General features: G+C 34.3%; 1 protein-coding gene across 1 annotated transcript in view; it reads left to right on the top strand.

Moving 5' to 3' along the window:
* LOC117107150 (C2 domain-containing protein 3-like) overlaps positions 1-27,041 on the top strand; it is a 64,170-nt gene extending 37,129 nt beyond the window's left edge. Inside the window, exons 12-44 of the mRNA XM_033248717.1 lie at positions 1,078-1,300; positions 1,550-1,745; positions 2,172-2,287; positions 2,396-2,514; positions 4,421-4,600; positions 5,036-5,395; positions 5,692-5,827; positions 6,126-6,247; positions 6,828-6,929; positions 7,464-7,550; positions 8,329-8,433; positions 8,738-8,817; positions 9,041-9,090; positions 9,657-9,806; positions 10,448-10,576; positions 11,094-11,188; positions 11,431-11,568; positions 11,666-11,815; positions 12,674-12,778; positions 13,259-13,442; positions 13,691-13,825; positions 13,972-14,226; positions 14,578-14,721; positions 15,410-15,521; positions 16,950-17,108; positions 17,623-17,728; positions 18,022-18,329; positions 18,798-18,930; positions 19,098-19,268; positions 20,238-20,677; positions 21,340-22,623; positions 22,779-22,917; positions 24,710-27,041. Of these exons, the coding sequence (XP_033104608.1) occupies positions 1,078-1,300; positions 1,550-1,745; positions 2,172-2,287; positions 2,396-2,514; positions 4,421-4,600; positions 5,036-5,395; positions 5,692-5,827; positions 6,126-6,247; positions 6,828-6,929; positions 7,464-7,550; positions 8,329-8,433; positions 8,738-8,817; positions 9,041-9,090; positions 9,657-9,806; positions 10,448-10,576; positions 11,094-11,188; positions 11,431-11,568; positions 11,666-11,815; positions 12,674-12,778; positions 13,259-13,442; positions 13,691-13,825; positions 13,972-14,226; positions 14,578-14,721; positions 15,410-15,521; positions 16,950-17,108; positions 17,623-17,728; positions 18,022-18,329; positions 18,798-18,930; positions 19,098-19,268; positions 20,238-20,677; positions 21,340-22,623; positions 22,779-22,917; positions 24,710-24,889 (6,393 nt within the window). The 3' untranslated portion in view covers positions 24,890-27,041. The remainder of the gene's footprint in view (positions 1-1,077; positions 1,301-1,549; positions 1,746-2,171; positions 2,288-2,395; positions 2,515-4,420; positions 4,601-5,035; positions 5,396-5,691; positions 5,828-6,125; positions 6,248-6,827; positions 6,930-7,463; positions 7,551-8,328; positions 8,434-8,737; positions 8,818-9,040; positions 9,091-9,656; positions 9,807-10,447; positions 10,577-11,093; positions 11,189-11,430; positions 11,569-11,665; positions 11,816-12,673; positions 12,779-13,258; positions 13,443-13,690; positions 13,826-13,971; positions 14,227-14,577; positions 14,722-15,409; positions 15,522-16,949; positions 17,109-17,622; positions 17,729-18,021; positions 18,330-18,797; positions 18,931-19,097; positions 19,269-20,237; positions 20,678-21,339; positions 22,624-22,778; positions 22,918-24,709) is intronic.
* Positions 27,042-27,962: the final 921 nt, after the last annotated feature.

Genomic DNA, 27,962 nt, shown 5'->3' on the forward strand with positions numbered 1-27,962 from the left:
ATTTAAACGGAACAGTAGAGAAAATCAGATCTGTACCTGTCTCTTATACACATCTAGATGTGTATAAGAGAGAGTATATATATATATATATATATATAGAATTCCCTCCCCTTTCACCACCCTTGGATCTGCCACTGTTAAAAAATAATAAAATCATGTAAGGTTCTATCTAAATCTTAAAGTGGAGACACTGACAGAATTTGAACCCAGGACTTTGCAATTTGGAGGCAAGCATCTTACCCACTAAGTCACAGCTCTAGCATTGCAATGCTGTAGCGACCCTCAATTCCAACAGCGTTTATTGTAGCTTTAGTCTAATATGAAAGTGAGAATTTCTTCATGTATATTTCAGTTTCTATTTCTTTTATTTTTTAGGTATTTTTCCCATTTAAAAAAAATAAATGTGCTTCATGTTAAATATTTAATCATGAAAAGCCAATTGTGTTCATATTTACAGAATAATGTGGTGGACTCATCATTTTGAAAGTAAATTATTATTAATTGTATGTATTAGACTTTCAGTCTGTAATTTCTGTCACAAATGGTTTTGTTATTTTATATAATGTTGATACTATTATTATTAAGCACATGGAGTGGTAAGGTTTGGTGGATAACATGTGACTTGGCATCACATCATGACCATATATGGGCATATCATGACCATATATGGGCATATCATGACTATATATGGGCATATAATCTGGACAAAGCATAATAAGGTTAAAAAGATTAACTGGGTTCTACATTGTTTAAGCTGTTATTATTAGCCAAATAGCCAAATCATAATAAAAGCTGGATTTTGCTAAATATATTCATTTAAAATTAGCCAAAGAGCTAATGGAATTGAAGCTATCATTGCTTTTATATTCTTTTATTTTGGGTATTCCAGGCAGTGTAAAGAATAAACAAAAAAGTATTCAACTATTTAATAAATTTTATATTGATATTAGTAACATTTTAGAAATAGATTATTATTATTATTATTTAAATAACTTTTTATATTAAAAGAATTATGATACGATATTATTATTATTATTATTATTATTATTATTATTCTGTTAATTGTTTATGTTTCAGCGGCCGCCATCAAGGAAATCCTCTAGAAACAGTAGTAGACGTGAAAGTTGCTCAACCCAATTAGATACTGAAAAAGAACCAAATGCTGGTCAACGTTTGCAAAGTCTGAACGATAACAATGGTATTGATGATAATGATGATGATACGCAAAGCTTGTCTGCTAGGTCAGAAGGCTCTAGAGTTTCATTTGATGACCTGATCCAAGAACCAACTGAAAGACAAGGTCAGATATAAATTAAAAACCAAAAGTTTAATTTATATTATAGAATAATAAAAAGATAAAGTATTTATTTATACTTTAAATTTTTAATCTTCATAATTAGATTTCAGATTTGACATGTCATCACACCCATATATAGGAATGATGATGTCATATCACACCCATATATGAGCATGATGATGCAAGCCACTTGCAGTTTTATCACTGAGAATAATATAGAATAAATAAAAATATGTTTATATGTTACTGTAGGTTCTGATGTAATCGAAGGTCTGAGTGTAGAGAGGCTGACACTACTTGGCCGGGTCAACGTGGCAAGGGTCAGTGTAGATGACATGACTCTTAATGATGTAACACCTGCACAGGCAGCCACACCAAGTAGTACTAGCAAAGGTCATAAAGTGAAAAGCCGACCTCCGAGACCAACACAGAAGCTAAGGCGGAAGAAGTGAGTTATGATTTTGTGTTTTCTTAATATGTTAGTTGGTAGATAGATTGTGGGGTGTGTTTTATTGAAAGATTGGAAGTTTTACTACCAGCCTTTGCATTAACATCAGAGTCTGGTGACTTTGCTCAACATTGACATTCAAGTGCAGTAACTATAGAGATATAGATACTATAATATGCTATATATTTTCAAAATACAATATGTAGATGAGGTAAAATAAAACAATTATGTACACAGCATTAATTATATCATCATAAATCACCAATATTATCATCATCATCATCTTCATCATCATCATCATCACTGACATGACATCATCATCTTCATCACCACCATTATCTTCATTACCATTATCATAATCCTTATAAATTATTCCACTTTCATATGTTTTAAATTTTATTTAAAGAAATGCATTTTTATTGACAGGACCTACTTAGTGGAGTATAAATTTCCAGTAGTGGCAAGCTCAAGAGATGGAGGGTCAAAGGTCACAACAGCTACAGAGGTTATGAGGTTGGCTTCAAAGAAAGTAAAAGAATCTGGTAAGTATACCTTTCCCTCTAATGGTTGCTTTTGGAGATTATAATGATAATTTATTTTTAACCAGATGTGGATTTTACGAATGTGATTATAATATTTTTTTTTGCCAGACGTGAGTTTTACACATCGATCCGTCTTCCCAGTAAGATTTGATGAAATGGCAGTGAACAGGTGGTGGAACCATCTCCTTGTCTTCAAAGTTTTTGCAAGAACAGCAGGACAGAGGACTGTGAGTATGATTGAATTGAAGGATGGATTAGTAGATCGGCAATTCATATGCTCACCTCCAAATCACATATTTATATATTATATTTGGGTACAGTATATTACATTATACTTTTTAATTTGGTCTTTGAATGACTTCCCTAGGATAAGTAGATCCGGAGATGTGAGTATTTAAAATTTAGGTGTATGAGAACCATATTTTGAGAAAATCGGCTGCAAAGACAAACCAACCTGTACAAGTAATAGGACTAGATTTACAGAATATGTGCAGAGAACACTGTTTTACTAAAACAATTCACTTACAAAGCATACAATCATAAAATACAAGTTTCAAGCTATTCAAGAACATTAAAATCAAAATTTTGACTTTGGCCTGTTTTGGTGAATATCTCAATATGATTTCACCAATGGTGCGTCTCATTTCATGATGAGACAACTCACATATGAGGCATGTTGTGGCAAAATGGCTAAGTTGTAGCAAAAATTGAAATTCAAGTTATTTCAGATACCTGAGTATGTGATCTTTAAAAATGAGGGGTCATTCATTCAAATTGGACATTTCAAGCTTAAGTTATTGGAAAGTGAAAGTACAGTACTCTTAGAGTCAAGATAAACATGATTTTGAGTAATTGCCTTTCAAAGTTATTTGTGCATACATTGTTTAATAGAATGAACTATGAAAAATAACGTTAAATAAACAATTTGTTTACCACTTCCAGAACTAATACTTTGGGACACGATTAATAAGACATTAAACTGTTGATCTATAGTGAAAAACAAATTTGGATTTTTAGACAATTTTTTGAGCTCCCATATTTTATAGCTCATTTACTCAATACTGGACTGTGCGACAACTTAACCATTTCGCCACAACATGCCTCATATGGGAGTGATATTTGCTCGTATGTGGTAAGGGGAGGTCTACTTGGAGTCTGCTTCAACCACCCCATTTAAATACTGAATGAATGAATGAATATGTGGCAAAGACAAGCCAAACCAGTCACTCGTCGCAAATCGTGTTTCAGAGAAAATGGCCAAAACATGCTGGAATATCAAATTTTTTAAAATCTATTTTATTTCACTAAACTAACCTATATATATCTACACATTATTCTATGCTGTTATTTTCCCCATTTTCAATGTGAAAACAACATTTTTTAAGGATTTAAAGATAGTTTCTGCATGAGAAATGCCTGAAATCATAAACTTTAAAGACTGATTTCTCATATATTGTTCTTTAAACAGCTGTGTGGTTAGCTTGTAACTTCATAAGGAAATGTCGGATTTGAATGATTTTTTTTACCATTTTATAGCTATTATTTTACTCTCTAACACTGTATTAATAACTCAAAATTGATTTTTGCGACGAGTTACTGGTTTGGCTTGTCTTTGCCACATATGTCAATCAGTGGTGGCGCCAGAAATTTGCCTCAAAGGGTCCGACGTGTCCGGCGGAGGGCTCCAAACCAAGGCAACGACGAAACCTCGGTTGATGGCCATGAATAAAAAAATCACTGTTAGAGTTCATGAAGAGAGTTTTTATGGCTTAATTTGGTCCTAAATGTAGTTTTAGACCACAATATTAGGGATTGGCAATCAAAATAGTGTTATATGGATACTCAAATTATTATTTTTTAAAACTTTTGGTCCAACGACCTAGTTGTGGATGAGTGAATGAGTATAAAAGGAAATGAATGAATGACTGGATGAATGAATAAATGAATCATTGAATGAATGAATGATTAATTGAGTGAATTAATGAGTTATTTAATGAAGAATAAATTAATGGTAGAATGATTGGGGTTGCCTGATGTGTAGTTTATATTCAAAATGACTGCACTGTACAAATACAGAATAGTGTGTGGCATTGTGGGATTGATGACAGATGAAGTTCTTTTATTCAACTTTAGCCTGACATGCTGGGAGTTGCCAGTATTCCTCTGCGGTCTGTCCTAGAGTCCCCTGCACTCAATCTTCAAGTAGGTATACCTGTCCGGGACAAGACTGAAAAGAAACAAGATACAAGTAGATGGTCCGGCTCAGATGAAAAAATAGACAAAGACGATGGAAAAACAATTGGCCATTTGCAGGTATTATTCTTAGTGTCTTATAAAACTATGTATGTAAAACTCTAATAACCAAATTGTTACTGATTATAAGCCTTATAAAAGACTCCATTGTATGTTTTACTATTTTTTTCTACTTTCAATGTCACTCAATGTTAATAGTAAGTTCCAGTTTTGATTTAAAAACAATCTAATACTAATAGATACTTACTGGATGATTCACAAATTGATATGAACGAAGATGATTTAATTTCTTTTGCATAAATTTTTGTTATCGTACAATTACAGTATTACTTTATTGATGAATATTGGTTAAATTATGATAACAGGTATACTAATTAATACATTTTCTGAATATAAATTTTGATATGATCTTTTAAATATAAGTTGATTTTGTGTGTTTATTTTTATTTGTTTGTATTTTTATCATTTAAACATTATTTTAAAAAATAATAACAGATCTCAGTTGAACTGGCGTCGGACAGTAAAGATTTCAAGTTTGACATGGCAAAGGTTAATGTCGCCGAAATGAAAGGTTCACAAGTTGTTGCCCTACCATCCCATAAGGAACCAACGCAAACTATACCAATACCTAAAAATCAACCAGATAAAAAGAAGGTGACCTCTGACACACAAATCAGATACAACAATATACCAAGGAAAAAGGATTCCAGTCCAGTATCCAAGAAAGATGTTGCACCAGATGATGGAAGAGTGGAAGAGAAGAGTGGAGAACCACAGCAAGAGGACATTCTTGTGAAGGAATTCAAACATGGTGTGACATCAGACCAGAAGACACCAGTAAGGATGCAGTCAGAGGTATAAAGATCTTTTGACTCAATGATAATATCTGCTACATGTTATAAATGTTCCCTCGAGACCCAGACTAAGTGTTAGAATAGGCAGACCTTATAAGACCTGAAATGAACTCATTCATTAAGTAACAAGCATGGATCATAGACATTAAAATGTGTGATAATGATTTAATGATTATGATGATTATGAGAATGTTTATTAGGATGAGGGAAGATTATGATGATAATAGTAAATTTTTAATATTATGATGATGATAATGATGGTCAGTATTAATGATTTATTCCATACTATATCCACAGCTGATGACCTTACATTGTCTGCTACACATTCCATGTGGGAGGGGCTTGAATTTGCAAGGTATTCCTCCAACAAGTCTAGACACCAAGCCGCAGTCCCATCCAAAACCCCATCCCGGCACTGGAGTTGGAATAGCAAGTGAGAAACAACTGCAAATATTAAAATTTCCTAATTTTTTTCGCCTATAACATTTGATATTTAATGTCCTAAATACTGATTTGTAAACAATTCAAAATAAGACCACCATAATTATGGAGGTCTGTTTCCCCTTTACCTTATGTGCACTCATAGTGTGCAGTTTATTTTACAGATTTCTAGCTCGTTCTGCTGACTTGTCAATTGAGGCATTTCTTTCATGTCTTCTGTACAATTTTTCTGAAAATAAAACCTTTCAGCTATATTTGTATATTAAGGACTGATTATTATTTTTTCACAGGCTTTGGCCGGGATAACATTACTCGCAATACTTACCTCATCTGTCGAATGTTCTCGTCCGACGATGCTGTAAAATCTAACGTCTGTTGGGGCACCACTGAACCAAACTATGATTTTTTACAGGTAGATAATATCACTAATTTAAAATTATATTGTCACCTTTTCGAGAAAAAAGAGTAAGAAAAATATTGTGTAAATATTCATAAAGTATAATGCTTAAGGGCCACTAGTGAGAAAGAAGTGAAAAGACTACTAAGAATGGACAGCACAGCTATCAGAATCCGTATCCTTTCATCCGTTTTATACTATTTTTAGGAATTTTATCTATTGTTTGAATTGTGAGTAGCAGCAGTTATTTAATTAACATTTGAGGCTTGTCATCCTAAAACCAGCAAACTGTCACTAAATGAGTAATTAGCAAAGAATGTGTCAGTATTGTATACTTTAGTACAGAGAAGCTGTAATACTTTTACTCATAACTCTGGCAATAGTAATTCAATTCCAGTAGTTTTTCTGTTTCAGTCACTAATGCTAGTTTTTGGCATGGCAAGTCCCATTTAGTAGTGAGAAAAATCATGGTTATGACAGGATTTTAACCCTGGACTCTGTTAGTGAAAGACGAGCATATTAAGTACTCAGTTTCTGTTCCACTCTATCTTCAACCATATATTTTCTTCGGTTTTAATTCTTGTTTTACTTTTAGATTGCACCGGTGCTTGTTACATCCGCATTACTGGAAAGAACTAGGAATAATTTTATTATAATTGAAGTTTGGGACAAGAAAACCTCTGCTGAAAATGACCAGGTGAGAATAATATACATTTCAATTTTCAATTTCAACATAACATTTATTAATTTCCTTGAGAGCAGTATACAAAAAGATAAAGTTCATGGAGATAATAAAAAAAAACACCATACAAGTGAAAAGATAGCAGATGCCTGAGAAGATATGCAAATCTTGTGCTGGGCCAGCCTTAAAACAAAATAAAACAGAAAAGATGACAAAAAGCAAAGAAAAACGTAGAAGACAGACGAACGAATCAAGGAAGCCAACAACAGAACATCAGGGCAGGGGAATCAAGAAAAAGTGAGACCGTGGTGACAGTGATCGAAAAGAGGGAAATCGAAGAAAGATTTTTTTAGAATTGGAGTTAACAATTGAATCAGGCAAGGTATTCTAAAGTTTTGAATCCAGAATATCTGATGTTATGTTGGAAATAATTTTTTCTATGGTTGGGGATGTTGTGCTTTGTGGCCCTTATACAATTTTGGATCAAATTCAAGACATTAAGCCTACCTGGATAAGATTTTGTATTTAATGTTTATTTTTTAATTGAAGCTTGTTGGAATTGTTAAGGTGCCAGTTCATCAGTTCTACATGTCATTCAGAGATTCCAGAATATCAAACGTTCTGCTGAGGTCAAAGGTGAGAAGAATTAATATATTATTTTAATTTTTTTTAATTCATCAGATTATTATCATCAGTCCGGCCCTTGGATATTATTGCAAGTCCCACAAAACGACAGTTTTAAAACATACGCAAACATGTGCGTTTGTAGAAACGTGCGTGTTCATGGTTCCGATTGGTCATTTAATAAGTTTGACACTGTTGAAAGGTTCGTTCAGAAGACAATGTCCGTATTCGACTGGTCGTTGTTTGTTAAACCACGTCCACTTGCGCAGTGGGAAAATACTACTTAACAAAGATGACCAGTCGAATAGAAAACTGGTAAATTCTCAACAAAACAAAATGGCTGCATAGTTACCGCGATAAACACGCTGCGTAATCAAGATTGCTTCGGCTTGTGACAGTTTGGTTTTTTTTCTTTAAAAAAAGTGTTTTCATCCAGTTTTTGAATTATGTATACCTACAATTATTTTTTGACTTCATGTGGGTAAATACTATAATTTTTATTTTCTGAAATTTAATCTCAATTATGTTAACGCAAATGTTGTTTCTAAACTGACCAATCGGCCATGTTTGTTTTTGTCATGTGGATAACTTAACACTGAATAAAGCATTCTGGCTTACGTTAATATTCGTTATCAACGAAGTTTAATTTGCGAACCAGTAAAATGAAATGAAAAAATCATAGTCAACAAAATGAAACAGTGAAATATTAAGCCCAATGTTTGTTTATCACAGGAAAGCATTGAGTTGTGTCAATAACAATTTGTTTGCCTTTTTCCACTATTTATGTTAGTTTCCAGTAGTCGCTGTTGATAATTATCTGCCTATAGTAAACCCCTTGACAGGGACTAGGTATGGAGAACTCAAAGTACTCTTATCACTTGGATCACAAGGACAGGTATGTCAAGAAACGTCTTTAAAAAAAAAAACTCTTAATTCGAAAAACCCCTCTGATTTGAGACCACTTTATCAAACTACCAAATAACAATATTTAATATTTTAACGCACAGATAACCCTCTAAGTGCAGACCGAAACCAGACCACCCAAAATTTTTAGTCCCAAAGTGGTCTCGTTTTGTAGGGTAAATTTTTTTTTTAAATCATTTAATTTAAACAATATTGGTAATTATACAATATAATTGTAATTGTTTATTTCTTTTGATTATTTATTAACTCTGTGTTTATCATATTTGTCTAAATAGATTTCTGAAATACAAAGAGTAAAATTGGACAGTGTAGCGAGTGTGCCACTTGCTGATAGACCAGAACATTTTTTGGAAAGGTATATTTTTTAATATGTGCTTCATTTTTGTAAAGTAAAAGTACATTTTCTTTTATTATAATGAATGTAGTAATGTAAATAATAATAATGATTTTTATTATTATTATGATAATGAAAATGATTGGATAATGATAATGATACAAATTTTTTTAAAGATGTTCATAGCAGATTGATGTGTATGAAATATATTAATATACAGTATTATGATTTTATTGTACAATAGGGCTGATGGTCTAACCAGTGATGATGCTTCAGGAACAAATAAAATGAGAGGTAATTATTGCTTAAAGTATGAATAATGAGGGGGAAAAGGGTGGTTAGCCTAAAAACACTGGCCCCAAATAGTAAAGATTCTCAAGAAAAGTTAGGCCTAGGGTTTTCATATATTTGCAGCCAGTCGTCAATCTGCATATCAGGATTTTGGCACACTAGGATTTTCTTGGCAAGCTCTAGACTCACAAATGGTTGTTTAAATTTTAAATGCTTTTTTATTAACAATCATATTCTATCTTGCCATTTCTTTCTCGCATTATTGTTGTGGCATCATTTTTAAAACCATGAAATTTTGTCTTTGTATACTGTTTACATTGATCATGCTGACAAATAGAGCTCTGCCCACACTCTCAAATGTTCTTTGAAGAAAAAACTGGTGTATGCTCATATATAGTCATGATGTACCTATATATGGTCATGCTGTGATGTCATTATGACCATATTCAGACATGCATATGTTTTTGTCTGGAGTTATGGGTTGATGATTGTATCAGATTAATATTCTGGTATTCTAGTATTATTGTTACTTGATTTTTATATTGTTATATCATTGTTTCCATTCTCAGAGCATGTGTTTGAGGTGATCGTGGAAGGCATTCGGGGATTCCCACAATTCCAGGACACTGTATGGGGTGAAGCGGACTGCTTTGTGCAGTACCACTTCCCAACATGCCCCCAGCAGGGTCAACATGCCCCAGATCAACCAATCAAACATCGTAAGAAAATTGTGTTTTTGCATGCCTAAATATGGGCACCGCATTGTGTTGCATACCAATTTGTACTTTTATATTGGATGAGACTTTTTTATATCTCATTCTTAGCAAAATTGTTTGGAAGATATTAACAGGATAGCAGAATCCAAATGTTAAGTGGTGTTTTGTTTTGTCATTTAGGAAAGTAGGTCTGTCAAACACATTAATGCAGGGGAAACATAAAATGTATATTATTGATAAATACATAATTTGAGTGTAAGAGATAAAAATGGAATAAAGGATAATTAAGTCTTTGCTTGAGTTTCTATTGCAAAGTTATTATGTAAACAGTTCAGTAATCAAATTGATAAATGGTTTACATATATTAAATTGTGATGATTGGGATATTTCATTTCAGCAGGAGGGTAATAAAATAAGTAATTTGTTTTTCATAGCTATCTCATTGTTGATATCACAAAATATACCCTCTGCCCAAACCAGAGTTTTTATTGAGATATTCTATTTCAGTATAAGATGATAAAATTGATTTTTTTTTCACAGTTACATGTGTGCTATTCTTATTGTTGATATCCCAAAGGGCACCTCCACCAAAAACAATTCCTCTTATTTCTTCAATTCTTTTTCCCCATTTTTTGGTAATTTAGCTACACCAACCCTGAAGCCTCATCGAACTGCTACAACCCTGTGCATACCAGATCCAATGTTCCATGATATCTGTAGGCACAGACTTAACATTCCAGGAAACACACCTGTCCAGAGGGAGCTGCTCACAGGTGAGAATCGTGAGATAAGAGTAATGTCGATGATGAAGATGGTGATTGTTGATGATCATTGCAAAATGAGTGATATATGACGTTCAAGAGCCAAGGCCAGTATAGGCAAATATTAATTACAAAAAAAAATCATTAAACTGTAGATGTGGAGTGTGAGTAGTGAAATTTGATAGTGATGTTTGAGGATAGATTTAAATTATCTAAATTAATATCATCATATAACCTAAAATATTATTTGATAGTATGCAAAGTTGTGATAAAGGTGTTGATGAAATTATCTGAATTTGATGAGGACTGTGGATGGTGATGGTAGTGATGATAATATTTGATGTTGATAATAATTAATATATTGTGATGATATAATTATGATAATGATGGATGTTGATGATGAAGTGCATGATGTTGATAATGATGCCAGTATAGTAATGATGAACGTGATGATCAATAATAATAAGATGACGATATGATAATATTGATAGTAATGATAATAACACCAAAGTTTTGTTTCATCTCTTAGCTTGTGCAGGTGTTGGTGGTGGCGCAGGTGGGATCCCTTTTGAAGTGTGGTGTCGCTACTACTACCCTAATATTCGAGACCAAGTGTTGGCCAAGGTAAATAAGTTGTTCAAGATCTTTTTTCCAATTGGTTTTTTTAATGCTCCATTTTGCTGACTTGAAAGAAAGTTACATTTTTCTATCATTTTTCATTCAATGGACACCATGCTTCTATTTTGGTGCATGATTATTATGTACAATATTCTATGCGCGTACAAAAGTATGTTTTGTTTAGTGTTAAAGATACTGTTTGTGGTAGCACCCTAAAAAAAAAATCATTTTTTGCTGTATCCTTACAGGCTACTCTCCCATTGGCTAAGCTCTGTGCCATGGTAACAATGCAGAAGCGAGGGGAGACATCAGTTCAGAGTTTCTCGCTACCACTCAGGCCCCAGCTACAGGAAGATGAGCCTCAGGATGTCGAGCAACGAGCAAAGGTAAACTAATCTTTTGAGCATTAATCGTCAAGTTTTTTCAGGCATTATTATGAAAATAGTGACCAAAAACAGATATTACCTTCAAAAATTGTATTAGAGTTTAAATATATATATATCTGTATTATTGGACATCACGATTAACTACAAGACAAGTGTCATGAAAGATCAGGCCCAGCACGGCTTAACCAAACCCATAGGTTCACAAGTGTGTATAGCCGTTGGCATCATCAGAGCTTGCGGTCTTAAGGTAAACATTCTTAACCTGTTATATGAGGCATATGCCATCCCACAACCAGTGTACTGTCGCTGTATGTTAAACTAAATAATTAGCATAAGAATATGGAAGTATTGTATACTTTGGCAACAGTAAGTCGATTCTAGTAAATGACCCATAATTTTAAAGCATGTGGAGAATATGAATAAATTAAAAGTTGATTTTTTTTTTCATTTTATGGCCATTGATACTGGTTTTGGGTTTCAAACCCCATATTGTTTGTGGTTAACCTGACATGTATGTTGATTACTAAATAATCTATCACAATTACTGCTGAATTTTTTTAATCATGCTGCTTTATAACAAATATAAAAAGAATTGGGAGGGATTGCATTTTTTAAAAATTTTCCTGCTATATCAGATCATTCTACTTAAGTGATCACATGATTGTCTGCACAACTCATCAAGACTATATGAATGTACATTTTGCTAACAGCAGCCAGTAAATGGGATTAAGGCTATAGGATTAATAATAATATTTATTTGGCAAAAAACATCATGCATTGCCCGGATAGGGAATGGGCGAAAGCCCGAACAATATTTGCTCCCTATCCTTCATATAAAATGAAATACACAAAAACAATCAGAACTAATGAGAAACATAAAATGAAATAAAATGCAGCTTCTAATTTGTTCTCTTCTAATGGGAATAATATTGAAATCTTTCTCTCTCCGAGAGCATTTTAACTATTATGTAAATTAACTTATATTTGTAGTACAGCATTTGCTTTAGCATAGGGGTCTATAAGTAACACCAATTCTAAATCTTGTTGAATACATAAATGTATGCATTTTTATGTTTTTTATATTGCATCCTTCTTATCCAATCAGGCGGCTGCTAAATCGGTTGCTAAGCATGATGCTGGTATGCAGTATCCTGGGGATGTTGGTGTGAACTGTTATGTGAAGATGATACTGTCATTCCTGTCAAAAGATGTAAGAAGGAAAACAGTAAAATATCTTGATCTTTCTTCTCCCTCCAATTTTCGATGGCTTTTTTCATGAATAGACCTTTCCGCTAAGCTGCAATCTTTAAATAATGTTGCAAGGTCCCACAAAACGACTGTAAAAATATACGCAAACACGTGTGTTTTACTACAAAGATAGTAATAATACAAAAATTTATTTTGTAAATACTTACCTAGATAAACCGACTAATTGCCATTGCTCCCAAAACGGAACACCCCTTTGAAAAAAATAGAACAGTTTGACCCAGGGCGCCACGTACGAACCGTCTCCCTAAGAATTTTCCTCATTCCCTGTTCGAAGTTGTTCGTTGAAGGACCTCATTTGTGCTGTAGCAGCCTAAATTGCTTAGACCACGTGTCTCAAATTGTGTCCTTTGTTATCTTTTGCAAGAAGAATTCTTGGATTGTTATTTTACCTTGGAATTTTGGATTTCTTTTTGACGTCTAGGCAATAAGAGTGACCCAGACAGTGGCACGTAACTTTGCACCGGAATTTTCACATTACGTGGACTTTCCATGCCCCCTGCGGTTTAGTGAAGATTCTGCAGTTGGTGGAATGAGTTTAGCCGAAATGCTTGAGACAGGGGATATCACCTTCCAAGTGTGGCATCAAGTACCAGGATTTAAACCAGGTAATTAGTCAAACAAAAATGAAATTATGGACTCAAGCATGTACAAGTGATCATGTCTAATGGCTTGAATTAATAATATGCATATAGTTGAGGTTCTTGTGATGTGCATGATGATAATAATGATGAAGATGAGGACAATGATGAAGAAGATGATGATGAGGATGATCTCAATCATGATTATGATTATTATTGTATTATAAATGTAATATATTCATTTATATGCAATTTTGTGTTCATTTATCTTCAAGATCTTGATGTTAAAGTCTTTGAAACAGGAACTGCTGGGAAGTCTGTCACAGCAAGAAGACTTTTTACAAGTTCTGGAGACATTTTACTAGGAAGCTGCACGATTCCTCTAAGACGACTCATAACCAGTAAAACAGGTAGGGCATATCACTTAAGTTGTTAAATCTTGTAGTTGATGACCAGACACAAGTACTGCATAAACATCTTTAGATGTTGCAGAAGTCTTCTGTCTTCTAACAATTCAAAACTGTCTTGATCAACATTATATATTCTTTCATCATAGGAATCAAGGGCTGGTATCCACTGTATGTTCCTCCTCTGGGCTGGGACAGTTCTAAAGCCAAACAACCCTTGCTACAGCAGGAACAAGAGAGGGCAGGAAGCATGCATTGTCCTACCGATAGGGTAGGTGGAGGCCTAGAGGTTTTGATCAATCTAGCCCATCAACATGATCGTGAACGGGTGATCCATGCTGCACACACCTTAGGCTGGGCCCCTGATGAATCATTGCATGATGTAGAGGAACACCAGCAACATGGTAAGGCTAAAGAAAAGCAGCATAGTTTACTAATCCATTGCTTGTGTCTGCTTAACCATAGTAATCTTGGTTCAACCCTTAGGCATAGTTAAAATACTGCATTACCTTTGAAATGAGACATTTGTTGTTCCTGTTCACTAATTTTAACTAAACTCTTAACGCATTGACTGGTAATTTGTCTCATGAAAATGAAAAGAGAATGAGGATGTGTGTTTAATGTGTAGTGTATTTGGTTGGACTATTCCATTATTATTTAGGTATGTTTACTAAAGGAAAAATCTGGTAAGTGTCTCACTCATAGACTATTAATGTCACCTGATTTAGGTACTTATTATTTTTTCTTCTTCGTAGATAGTGATCATGTGATGATGACATCAGATTTGGAAGTACATGTGGATATTGCCGTGTTCCCGTCGTCATGTGCTCTACGTGCTGGCCAGACACAGGTGGACCAACAAGCTAAGGCTTACATTAGATACAAGTTCTATGATAAAGGTAAACTGTTTACTAATTTTACCATTCTTATATGAAGTATCCTTGAAGAGGATGGTATGTGAAAAAAAGCTTTGTGCCATATATTTGTCAATCAATCAATTAATCAACAAGAATTTGTAAAGCGCCAATGTCCACGGCAGAATGCAATGTTTAGTGGCGCTATGACATTGTTATTACTCAAGGTATACATAAACCTAATGATAAACTCATTAACATACTGACGGAAAGTTTTAAATTTATCAACAAAGTGTTTTATGTAAATTATTTTGTATGATATGATATAAAATTTATGCTAACGATTATTATGCAAATAGTGATTATGGTAATGATGACTATGGGAGTATGATTATGATAATGATGATTATGCTACAGAAAATGTGATTTCTTTTAATCTTGACATCTTTTCCCAGCTTATCCATTTTAGATGCCATATTTAAATAAATATTATGCTAATTAATATGTTAATAAAGTTCTGTTAATTAATATTAGGCTTATTCTACAGTACTTACAAATATTAAATCTTTGTTCAGATTATTAAATTTTCTTTGACAAAAGTGTTTTATGCCCATATATAGTCATGTTGTGCCTATATATGGTCATGATGTGATGTCATCATGACCATATATAGGCATGTTACATGTTGATAGTGTTCACAGGGTTTTATGCTAATGAATTCACTTATATTTAGCTGCTGTTGTATCCAAGTTGACGTATTTGGATGATCAAGATAGTGAATACATTCAGGCAGACCTTCAGCATGCTCACAGATTTCGTTGTCACTCCACAGAGCCTTTCCACTGGTAAGATATATATATACCTGTATACTGTATATATATTATTACTAGAAATTGCAAATTGCAAGTGAAGTGCTGCGAAGTACAACTGCATAAAATGTTCTTCGAACAAAATTATTTATGCGAGTCAAGTGAAAATAATGAATAATAAAAATATAACAAATAATATGAGCACGACCCATTGTCTATATATTATTAGAACAGCGTTGGTACAATAGTGTTTTGCTGCAGTGATATCTCTCTGCTGGCGATGGCTCGCTGCTGCTGGCGATGACTCGCTGCTGGCGAATCGATCTGCGCATGTGTATAAAATGGTATTTATTTCCGCAAACACTATGCCAGTCTACAACAAGCGTCGCCTAAATGTAATAATTAGCACGTTGAAATAGGCTAGTAAATAAGTTTAACTGGGTTCGTAAATAATATTGTCCTCAAAATATTGTGGCTGAGACATGAGCCGATTAAACGTAGAAATAGGAAACCTAGAAATATAGTAAAAACGCTGAATAGTACTCCAGCGTCTCGACATGCCGACGTTGGTACGAGTAGGTTAGTCTACAAACGTCGCCTAAAGTAATTGATTTTACCCGGCAGAATGAAAGAAGGAAACTCCGCTTTTCAGTTGTCTCAGGCGATTGATTTTTGACAAACAATGACCTTTCAGAGGTCAAATTGCTGTCAAGAATATGAATTGGCTGCTTCGCAGCAATTATTAAAACTTAAGCTCTGTTCACATTATCAAATTTTATGTGACAAAAAGTGACATACCCATATTTGGGTGTTATATGACATCACAAAAATTTGTCACATAAAAATTTTGTTTAAAGCTCTGTCCAGACTATCAAATTTCATGTGACAAAAAAATGTAGTATGCCCACATTTAGGTGACATCATCATACCAATGTATGACATCACACACATTTGTCATAAAGTTTTATACTGTGGACAAAGCTTAAGGCACTGTCCACAGTATCAACTTTTATTTAACAAAAAACATGTTACATGCCTAAATATGGTCATAATGATATCACATCATGACCATATATATCACATCATGACCATAATTAGGCACATCATGACTATATATGGGCACATCATGACTATATATGGGCACATCATGACTATATATGGGCATGCAACAGTTTTTTGTTAAAGACAGTTTGATAATCTGAACAGAGCATAGGGTAAGCCTTTTGAATTGATCCTACACATTGTACAAAATATCTTTTTGATGACAGTCTAATTAGACTGTCATTGAAAATCACAGTCATTAAGCGCTCAAAGAGAACGATCATGGATTTAATGGCCAACATTCATACGATCATCGTATGACACACTATGTTCCTGATAAACAGAACAAACAATAAACAACTAAAACAAATAACCATCTGTGCTATCTGTACTATGACATAATGACTTGTGTCTCATTTTTAGGTATTTGAGAGAAGAACGTTTAGAAATACAATTGTGGTTGAGCTACAGTGATACTACAACAAGTGAGACTCGGCCAAGGCAGCGGGATAAGCTGATTGGCTGTTCATACCTCGACCTCTCACCCCTGTCTAGAGGATTTAGAGACACTCAAAGAGTTAGGTATGCAAATATATGTACAGTATCATTAGTAATTGTTATATAAACTAGTGTTGGTTGGCTTTGTCGTTATGGTAGTTCTGATTTGATATATTTCAGTAAGCAAATATCTTTAAATATATTTTGGAATGCAAGTTTACTCAATGCCAACTTTCTTGATTGGTAGAGCAACAGAGTAATTAGAAGGTAGTTTAAAATATATCCTTGCTGAGCCACTAGGGCTCTTAGAGCTGGAACTTTTCACCAGTTTCTGTAGCGTGAAGCAGGTGAGAGTAGTTACTCCCAGCAATTTGCTGGTACTCAGTGATACAGCTGGGTAGGGTGAAGCACTTAAGTTGCCTTACTCAAAGACACGGGCGAAATGCACAGCAAAGGATTGCAACCAACCCAACCTCGAGGTTGGGAAACCAAACCATATCCACTGTGCCAAATCGCTTCCAGAAGGTACTGTATTTGCTTGAATCTTAATAGGAACATTGTGTTTTCTAATCTTCACGCTTTACATTTGTCTTTTCAGTGGAATGTATCCAGTTTTCAAGCCAGGAGCAGCATACCTAGGGGGCGCTTTTCTCCGGGTGCATATCACCAGGAAACAGATGAGGAAACATCAGCATGACTTTATTGTAAGTAACATCTTGATGTTTATTTACTTAACGAAGCTGACTCAAAACAACCTCGAAATAATAATTTAAAAAATACTACTCAACGCCTAATGTGAAGAAATATGAATAGGAGTTTTTTCTGTTTATTTTTTTCACTTTTCTTTATCGCAAATGATTGTCATTTTAGGCATATACTTGCAATCTACAAATTGCCATTATTATTATTGTTAATGCTAGAGAAAATACTTTTTAAAAGAAGAATTTCTCTAAATTAATTATAATTTTTTACATCGCTTGTTTTGATCTGGCTTCAGGATGATGAAGGAAGCATACCAGATGAAGATGTAGGTGACATCAGCAGAGAAAGACAAAGGTTGTGGAACATCCCAGATGAAGACGATGTCTACATCACCAGAAAAAGACAACAGTTGTGGAAATTACAGCAGAAGGAGGAACATGAAGAACAAGAAAGGCTGCAAAAAGAGGAAGCTGCAAGACTAGCAGATATTGAAAAGGAGAGGCAGAGAATGGAAGAGGAGGAGAAATGGAAAAGACGTCCGGTGCGAGTACATGTTGTGGTAGAACAGGCCATGCATGTCGCATGTAATCCAGGTGTTAATGGGTAAGACACAGGCCATGCAGGGGCGGATCTAGAAATGTCCCAAAGGGGGTGGGGGCCGGAAGGGGGGACCGAAAGTTGGGCCGATTGAGACAACACTGTCGTAGGGGGTTCGGGGCATGCCCCCGCGAAATTTTTGTGTTCTAGACGCCCGAACATAACATTTGAGGCATTCTGGGCTATCATTTTTTCCCTTTTCTCTCTTTTTTTCCTTTTTTTTTTTTGTTTTTTTACCTCCAAAAAGTAGATGTGTATAAGAGACAGCCCCTGCCATGCATATCACATGTAGCCCTGGTGTTGATTTGTAAGCCATTAAATGAACTATCTATAACTAACATGAAATATTTATAGAGCCTTTGAGTAATCAATGAATTGTATGGCAATATATAAATAATAAACTATTTTCTTTTTAATAAATGTATCAATTAATTAGTTCAAATGAAGACACAGGTGGTCATGTTTCTTTTGTAGATTAAATAGATTTTATGTATCCTATCAAACAACCGATGGTTCGGTGAAGTCTCCATCTGTCTCTGGGTGTGATAGGATCATTTGGGGATTTGAAAACGAGGCCAAAGTAAATAGGGATGTTCTGGAGAACCAGGTAAGTGGATCATTTTGAGCATGGAAACCATATTTTACATAAAATAAAATAAAGAATTAAAATAAAAAGAATAAAATATTATTTATTTACAGAATTATCTTTGCTATCGTAGGCTAAGTTCATATCTCAGATGCATAGACTAAATTTTTAATATTCCACTTCGTTAGAACCTAATTTTCAAGATATGGCAGCAAACATCTGAAGAGCCTAGCACTGCTAGTGATCGTGTCTTGGGGTTTGTGTCAGTTGACCTTTGCCCTCTCTTGGCCGGTTTTAAGTTGATTAACGGTTGGTACAACATCATGGATTTCAGTGGGCAGTGTCAAGGGCAACTCAAGGTGAATATAAAACCCTGTCCAGACTATCAAATTTTATTTGACAAAACATGTTGCATGCCTAAATATGGTAATGATGACATCAAATTTTGACCATATATAGGCACATCATGACTATATATAGGCACATCATGACTATATATAGGCACATCATGACTCTATATGGGCACATTATGGGCACATCATGACTATATATGGGCACATCATGACTATATATGGGCACATCATGACTATATATGGGCACATCATGACTATATATGGGCACATCATGACTATATATGGGCACATCATGACTATATATGGGCACATCATGACTATATATGGGCACATCATGACTATATATGGGCACATCATGACTATATATAGGCATACAACAGTTTAAAAAAAATTGTGTGGAAAGAGCTTAAGAACAAAATTGTGAATGCTGAAGTTTAAGAGTTTTGTAATAAAATACAAAAAAAAATGAAAAATACACACATCTAGGAAAATTTGAAATAATTGTATATAGGTATTCATTGCCTGATTAAGATCCACTGATAGTGGCAGTACAGTATGTGTACTTTTGATAGTTTTTTTTTTTAAATTAATAATTCTAGTCAATATCTAGAAAACTTGATTGCAGTACCACAAATTTGCAATTGGGATTTAAAATCCAGTTGGATCATTTTATTGAATACATTTATTGATATTTTTAATTTTTATTTGGCCTTTAAATTCATAGCAAATTCTGTTACAGCATCAGGAGTCTTAAATAATAAAAGCCTGTTTCTCACGAGAGCCCTAGTATCCGGATCGGGAGCTAAGGAAAATAATAATGCACTTACATACGGTACCACAGCTTATAATGATATAATGTATAGGAAAGTGACAAATCTTAACAAAGAATTTTATTTATTTATAAATATACTAACCGATTTTTGTTATAAGTTTTTGTTGGATTTGCCTATCATCTATTATTGTTAATCTTTGTAGATTGCTATTTCACCTTTGGAAAGCATCTCCCCGTTGAAGCAACCAACTGAGTCGCAACGAGGAAACACCACATCTCCCAAAAATGTATCCACTATTTTCACTTCAAGTAGCCAGTATGCAGAGTTTCCTAGTCACTTAGTGCAATATACAGAACAAGCGATACAGTCTCACAACTCAGAGCCAATAAATCCTAATGTTGATAAAGACGAGAGACAGAACAGCCGTCTACAGAGTCATGGACAGTCACACTTTGAGCAGCATCTGAGGAATGTCCGGCAGTTCCATGAGAACCTCCAGCAAAGACTCTCATACCTGAATGGAGGGGGGATGAGTGGACCTGAGAGCAAGCATCAACCTTCACCACATATTGGTGTCTTTGAACCAGACACAGCAACCTCATTTATGATGAATTCAAAGTCATTCCTGAGAAGAAATCTCAAGTATTGTTCTATTATTTTTTTTAAAGCTTGTGATTAAAGTGGTTTTGTTCAACTCTGTGTCCCCATATGCAGGATACTTGAATGCCTCACCCAAGAGCAGACAATAAGTAGAATGTAATGTCATTATCACCATCGTTAACTTTATCATCGTCGCTACAATATGGTTTTCCGTGCTGGCATGTGACAAGTGCACTTGATGGCATTCTTCCACTACTTTGTCAGGGGTCAGATCACAATGAATATGATCCCTGCTATAAGATCACATCATACCACTTCTTTTCAAGTCTTTTGTGAACCTCGATCAAAGACTATTGTTGGATTTGGCATGCCATTAACAAAAAAATCTCTAGATTTGTATAAGACTATATAAGAGGTATGCATCCTTGTTCATGTTTCTAATGATCAAGGCTGGTATTGTAAATTGATATTTCTTTTAATAGTATAAAATGCCTATAATAAAAATCAGTGATTACATAGAATGTCATGTCATCAAATTCTCCAGATTTGTATAAGAGTATATAAGAGGTATGTAATCCTTGTCTTTTGTGAACCTCGATCAAAGACTTTTGTTGGATTTGGCATGCCACTAACAAAAAAGTCAGTGATTACATAGAATGTCAGGTCATTAGCTAATCAACTCTATTTGATTAATTTCTTTTCAGAACAAACTTACAGCAGCTTGACATTATTCAAGAGAACTTAAGAAAAAAGCTTGAAAAAAAAGATCACACTCAATTAATGGCAACAGAACTTGAAAGAAGAGATGATACTCATTTAATGCCTACTGAGCCTGAAAGTAGGGATTACACTAAACTCACAGCTACATCAAGAGTTCCAAATGTTGAAGATGATAACCAGAGAATAGATACAACCAACTTTGATCAAGGAAGTGGTGCAAATGTGGGTAATATTGCAGATACATTCCCTGACGATAGATTGATAAATGTTGCTGAAGACTATCGTGTGTTGGAAAGAGACAAACCAGAGAGGTTGTCAGCTGATGAGATGATGACTGAAAATGAAGATGCATCACTAAGAATGCTTCCTATTGGTGCAGAAGGGTTAATACATTCAGCAGTAAGGCATCCTATTGGTGCAGGAAGTTTGGTGGATGTGGAACCACAAATTAGAGACTCATCCCATAAAGACCTTTCAGAGAATTTTGAACAAGATCTTGAAGGAATTATCACACCACCTCTTGATGTTAAATATGGTACACATGAGAATATTGAAGACCTGTTACCTCCCAGGCCACCACCAGCTCATTGGGATCCTCCTCGACAGGAGAGTGATAGTGATTGGGAAGATAGTTTGAACTTCAAAGACATTGGAAGTGATGTTGAGGAAGTGATCCCCAGACCTCTCAATGATATTTCATCTCCAGAATTTAGTAATGGCATAGTTCCTGATGCTTCTGCAGATTCTCCCAATGTTCAGCAATCAGTAGAGCAACGGCAGCAGTTACAATGCATACAAAAAGAGAATCCTGATGGAGACCACCAAGAAGATTTTGGCAGTAGGATACCAGAGGATGTGAATCAGGATACAACAATGCCAGACTCCATTGAACATGAAGTTGCCCTGCAAGAGAATTTGACATTTAAAGAAGATCCGGCAACTATTGAAAATGATGGTCAAAGTCTTGAGCGTGACTCAAGTTTTATTGTTTTGTGTACTGACACAAAAACCAAACCAGACCACATACAGGCATTTGATACAAATAATCACCAAGACCATCCCAATGGTCAAATAATTGAAAGACCAGAACCCAATTTAGAGGATAGCACCAAAGATCACAAAGCAAATAATTATTGTAGAGAGATGGTAAGTGATGTCAGGGATTCTGATGAGGATTCTGTTGTCATTACAATGAACCCAGAAGAGGCTGTGGCACAAAAGGATCATTTTGAAGAAAAGCTGAAAATTGAAGATAAAGCAAAAGTGTTGTATCCTTTGGTTTTTATTATTTTATGTTTTTCATTTGTATTATTATTTTTTGTGATTTGCTACTTTTATTAAATAACTCTCATGCAAATAAATAATATGTGGTATTTATATTGGTCTAAACAGAAAATTTGCCTTAACCTGAGTTTGAAATCAGACAAAAACCAGTAGTAGTTCCCAACTTCTTTCTGCCACCTGATGATCTAGAAGCCTCAATGAGGGCTCTAAGAACTGCTGCATCAGTTCTACCTCCACGACAGCAACCAGCATCAACATCACAACTGCAGTCAGCACAGGTATCAACTCTGCAGATTCTCCCAATGTTCAGCAATCAGTAGAGCAACGGCAGCAGTTACAATGCATACAAAAAGAGAATCCTGATGGAGACCACCAAGAAGATTTTGGCAGTAGGATACCAGAGGATGTGAATCAGGATACAACAATGCCAGACTCCATTGAACATGAAGTTCCCCTGCAAGAGAATTTGATATTTAAAGAAGATCCGGCAACTATTGAAAATAATGGTCAAAGTCTTGAGCGCGACTCAAGTTTTATTGTTTTGAGTACTGACACAAAAACTGAACCAGACCACATACAGGCAGTTGATACAAATAATCACCAAGACCATCCCAATGGTCAAATAATTGAAAGACCAGAACCCAATTTAGAGGATAGCACCAAAGATCACAAAGCAAATAATTATTGTAGAGAGATGGTAAGTGATGTCAGGGATTCTGATGAGGATTCTGTTGTAATTACAATGAACCCAGAAGAGGCTGTGGCACAAAAGGATCGTTTTGAAGAAAAGCTGAAAATTGAAGATAAAGCAAAAGTGTTGTATCCTTTGGTTTTTGGTATTTTTTGTTCTTCATTTGTATTTTTTTTTTTTGCTGCTGTTTTTATTATTTTATTAAATAACTCTCATTCAAATAAATAATATGTGGTATTTATATTGGTCTAAACAGAAAATTTGCCTTAACCTGAGTTTGAAATCAGAGAAAAACCAGTAGTAGTTCCCAACTTTTTTCTGCCACCTGATGATCTAGAAGCCTCAATGAGGGCTCTAAGAACTGCTGCATCAGTTCTACCTCCACGACAGCAACCAGCATCAACATCACAACTGCAGTCAGCACTGGTATCAACACCAACAACGGTATAATTTGTTTGGTATTGTGAAAAATAAAAGGCATAAAAGTGACGATTAGTGCCCAAAATGTTTACAAAAACGTAATGCAATAATGGCATATTGACTACTATTGTATATTTTCAGAAAAAGTATTTCAGCCGCTCCAATTCTCTTTCCTATTCTTCCTTTATTCTTTCACAATTTTGCGTTTTTTCATATTTTTCATATTATTTTATACACTCACATAGTCATTTGTTTAGGCCTAGGCTAGACCTCTGCTGTGCCTATTACTATATTTAAATATACAATTTTAATAAATAAGATTAATTTAACATGGACATAGTAATTCATACTTAAACAATACAAATTTAAATTTTTCATATTTTTCATATTATTTTATACACTCACATAGTCATTTGTTTAGGCCTAGGCTAGACCTCGGCTATGCCTATTACTATATTTAAATATACAATTTTAATAAATAAGATTAATTTAACATGGACATAGTAATTCATACTTAAACAATACAAATTTAAATATAAGTATAATAACGTTAAGGAATAAATAAGGAATAATTAAAACGTGTACATAGTATCATCACTACTACAATAATAAGATTAATATTTTTCAATCTTATAATCAATTTTATATAGCCAGAGTTAGTATTGACCTAGGCTACTATGGCTAATGACTGGTACGCTTTCTCCAGTATAAAGGCTTTTTCTATGAATGGATTGACCTGTATGAAACACGAACTCCTGTAGACCAAACCAGTACCGTTAAGATTTTAATCGTGCGGGAAATATCCTCAAGAAACCCCCTGAGAACTCAACATTAAATGGTGTAGGCACATCCCACAATTAAGTCAATAAAATTATTCAATTATGCTGAGTCCCTAAATACATTAGTGCATAAATAACTTAAAATTAAAATACATTTACCAAATTGATTTTTTTTTTCAGCGCCGAGACCAGCATTTCTCACCAATGAGGGCAGCAGCAGTAAAGGAAGTAGCAGATCGGTTGCACCGACCTAGAACCCACATCAGTCAACCAAGACCCAAGATTCAGGCCAGACCACCAACAGCTGAAGAAGCAAAAAGGATAGCAAGGATATTCTCTGCAAAGTACTCAACGTCATGATAATGTGGTTCTACAGGTCTTATATTATTTATACAGTACTACAACACAAAGCCAGCATCTTCTAGCCACCCTGCTAGCTTACAGCAAGTGATAACTTTCCACAAGATAACAATTCCTTCGTAGAGGGCGATAGTAGTGTTACTGTTTTTTTAAAAACTAATACGCTTTAATATGTTACGTGGGGGTGCAGTCCATGAGACAATTAAGCAGTGGGTGCTCCCTATGACGACAATGGTGAATTCCATTGTTACTAGGGGAGTGACATATTTACACATGGGACTACTTACTTTCCTTTCTAAATCTACATCCAATAACATTACCTCCCTGTTGGTACAGGAATAAGCATTCAGAAATGGTATCTTATTTTTTTAAACATTTCAATATTTTTTTTTATAGATAACTTGAATTTAAATATTTATTTTCCTTTAAAATATGTATAAATGCTTTAATTGGTCTTATATACCATTTATTCAATAGGATTTATTTGTAATTTAAAACAAAAATATTTATACATAAAATACTGTATATAAACAAAATGTAGAGGTTGTATTGATAATGTATGAATAAATTAAACAGTAAACATATCATTACCTGATTGTTTTATGGAAAGAACTTAGGCACAGTTTCAACCCTATCAAAAAAATCAATTTATAAAGCAACATGTTCAGTGTTGCCAATGTATCTAATGTTTTTCCACACAGCATGCACGAAGACTGCAAGGAATATTGTTCTATATTCTTTAACGCGGCCGCTATCACACCATTTTAAATTAGCATTTAAACACCGTAAGGCGCGACATTTAATATCTTGTTTTAAGGGGGGAGGACGATGGGAAAAAAAATTGTTTTATTTAGCAAACAGTTTTTGACAAAAACATGGAGACGGAGGAGAAAATAAAATTTTATTGGAGAATGAAAACTGTAGTAATTGGATGGTTAAATGCTTTAAATTTATGTAATTAGGAAGAAATATACATAACTTTATTTATTTAAAAAACTTTTATATTTTTCTGAAATTTTTATTTTTTTTGTGGCAGTGGGTTTGGTAATTGCCCAAAAATAACTTTATTTTTATTCGAAACCACCATTATTGGCGGGTGGTTGGCTAAAAAAGCCTCACCTAAGATTGTTTATAAACATGAAGCAGTACAAAAAAATGAATAAATAACACAGGCATCGTTAAAATTGGTGTAGTGATGTTTATTAGCCTTATTTTTGGAATTTTGCATTTAAAAAGTATTTGTAAGTACTTAAGGCGTAGGCTGGTTTTAGTAGGGGACATCTCCTGCCGATATATACACAAACGGTACTGGGTAAAGTCAACTTGATTTCTTGCTTCAAACAAGGCATCCATTCATAGAAGTCATAAGCCTATCTGAGAGTGACTCTAGGGTGGTCAAGGCCAGGACTTTAAATTTAACAAAGATTGAATTATGTTAATTATAGAACAAGTATACTTAAAAACTTAATAAATGTATGTGTAAATAGGAAAGAAACTCGGAGCCGCTGTCATTATTGCATTAATCGTCCGTGGTCACGGTGCTGACAGCACCATATATGAATGGTATCTTGTTCGAAGCAAGAAATCAAGTTGCCTTTACATAGTGTATTTATCAGCAGGAAATCTCCCCTACTACGTATTGACTGGCAAGCCACCAAGCGTAGGATTGCGGAAGGGGTTGCGGAACTAAATATTTTAGTATTCTACCCCCTTTAGTGAAACTAATTTGCTACCATGGGGAGTACCCCTTCCCCCAGCCTACGCCCATGGTGCAGCCAGCAACATTGTCAAACATTCAATTGAATACATTTGCTGCAAACGTACGTGATACATGATTAGAACCCTTATTATTTATTAACTATTTTTTCAATCAAATTTAACTACAGCTGAACCTCTGTGCGACCAACCTTTCTTAAGCTACCACTTGCCAAAAGCCCATTTTGTTCCAATTTAATAACTGTAACACCTCCTGTAAGTCACCATGACCACACATACTGGTGGTCAAGACATAGTTTTCCAGTAAACACAACTTTACCCAGAGAGTAATAACAAATAACACAATGACTTCATTTTATTACTGCTAATGTTAAACATGTTAGTCTATACCTGCTTTATCTAGTCCACATTATAAAATTTTCTTTAACAAAAAAAACCAAAAAAAACTGGTGAATTCCTATATGTGAGATCTCACCACAAAATGAGTCTCATGGTTAGAAATTCAAAAATTGAGTTTATATCATATTTGGGTAGATCACATTATAAGCTTTCATTTGGTCCTTGAATGGCTTCCCTACTATAAGGAAATCCAGAGATGTGAGCATTTAAAGTTTAGGTGTATAAGAACCACGTTTTGAGAAAATCTACCTCAAAGATAAACTAACCTGTACAAATAATATGTGTAGAAAACACAGTTTTAGCAAGAAAATTCACTTACAAAGTATATAAATATCAAAATTTTGTAAATATATTGACTTTGGCCTGTTTTGGTGAATATCTCAATATGATTTCACCAACGATGTGTCTTATTTCGTGGTGAGACCTCACATATATGGTCATAATGTGATGTAATCATTTTTTTTCCCCAAAATTTGTTTGTGTACTCAGTAGGCCAAAAGCCTATTAACATGTAACATATAAATGATTTAGGCCTATATTTTGTGTCATGTGGTCTGGCAGGCAACCACTTTTTCCTGCACCAGAGAGTAGTTGCTTACAAGAGGTTCAACTGTAGCTATATACAAAGTTAGAAATTATCACTTATTATTACAATAATATTTACAAAACAAATAAATTAGTTATACATATAAGTGTTTATAAATAATCTATAATTTGGACTAATGTTAAAATAGACTTTGTTAATATGTAAAGAATTTACACATGGTTGCTTTATCCAGTTTTAACTCTTTCTTCTAATATCTTAGCATTTAGTATCTTAGCAGAGATGAAAAAAATAAAAAAAATCCAAAGACCCAAAGAGTGTTCCTTAAAATCTCCATTGGGTGTATTTTCATCATGTGGTGAGGTAGTAATAACTAGTGGTATTTTCCTAATAATCAAAAAGACAAGAGATATA

Source organism: Anneissia japonica, unplaced genomic scaffold (genome assembly GCF_011630105.1).
Source record: "Anneissia japonica isolate Jap-2015-1 unplaced genomic scaffold, ASM1163010v1 scaffold287864_len1152817_cov193, whole genome shotgun sequence".
Classification (NCBI taxonomy): Eukaryota; Metazoa; Echinodermata; class Crinoidea; order Comatulida; family Comatulidae; genus Anneissia; species Anneissia japonica.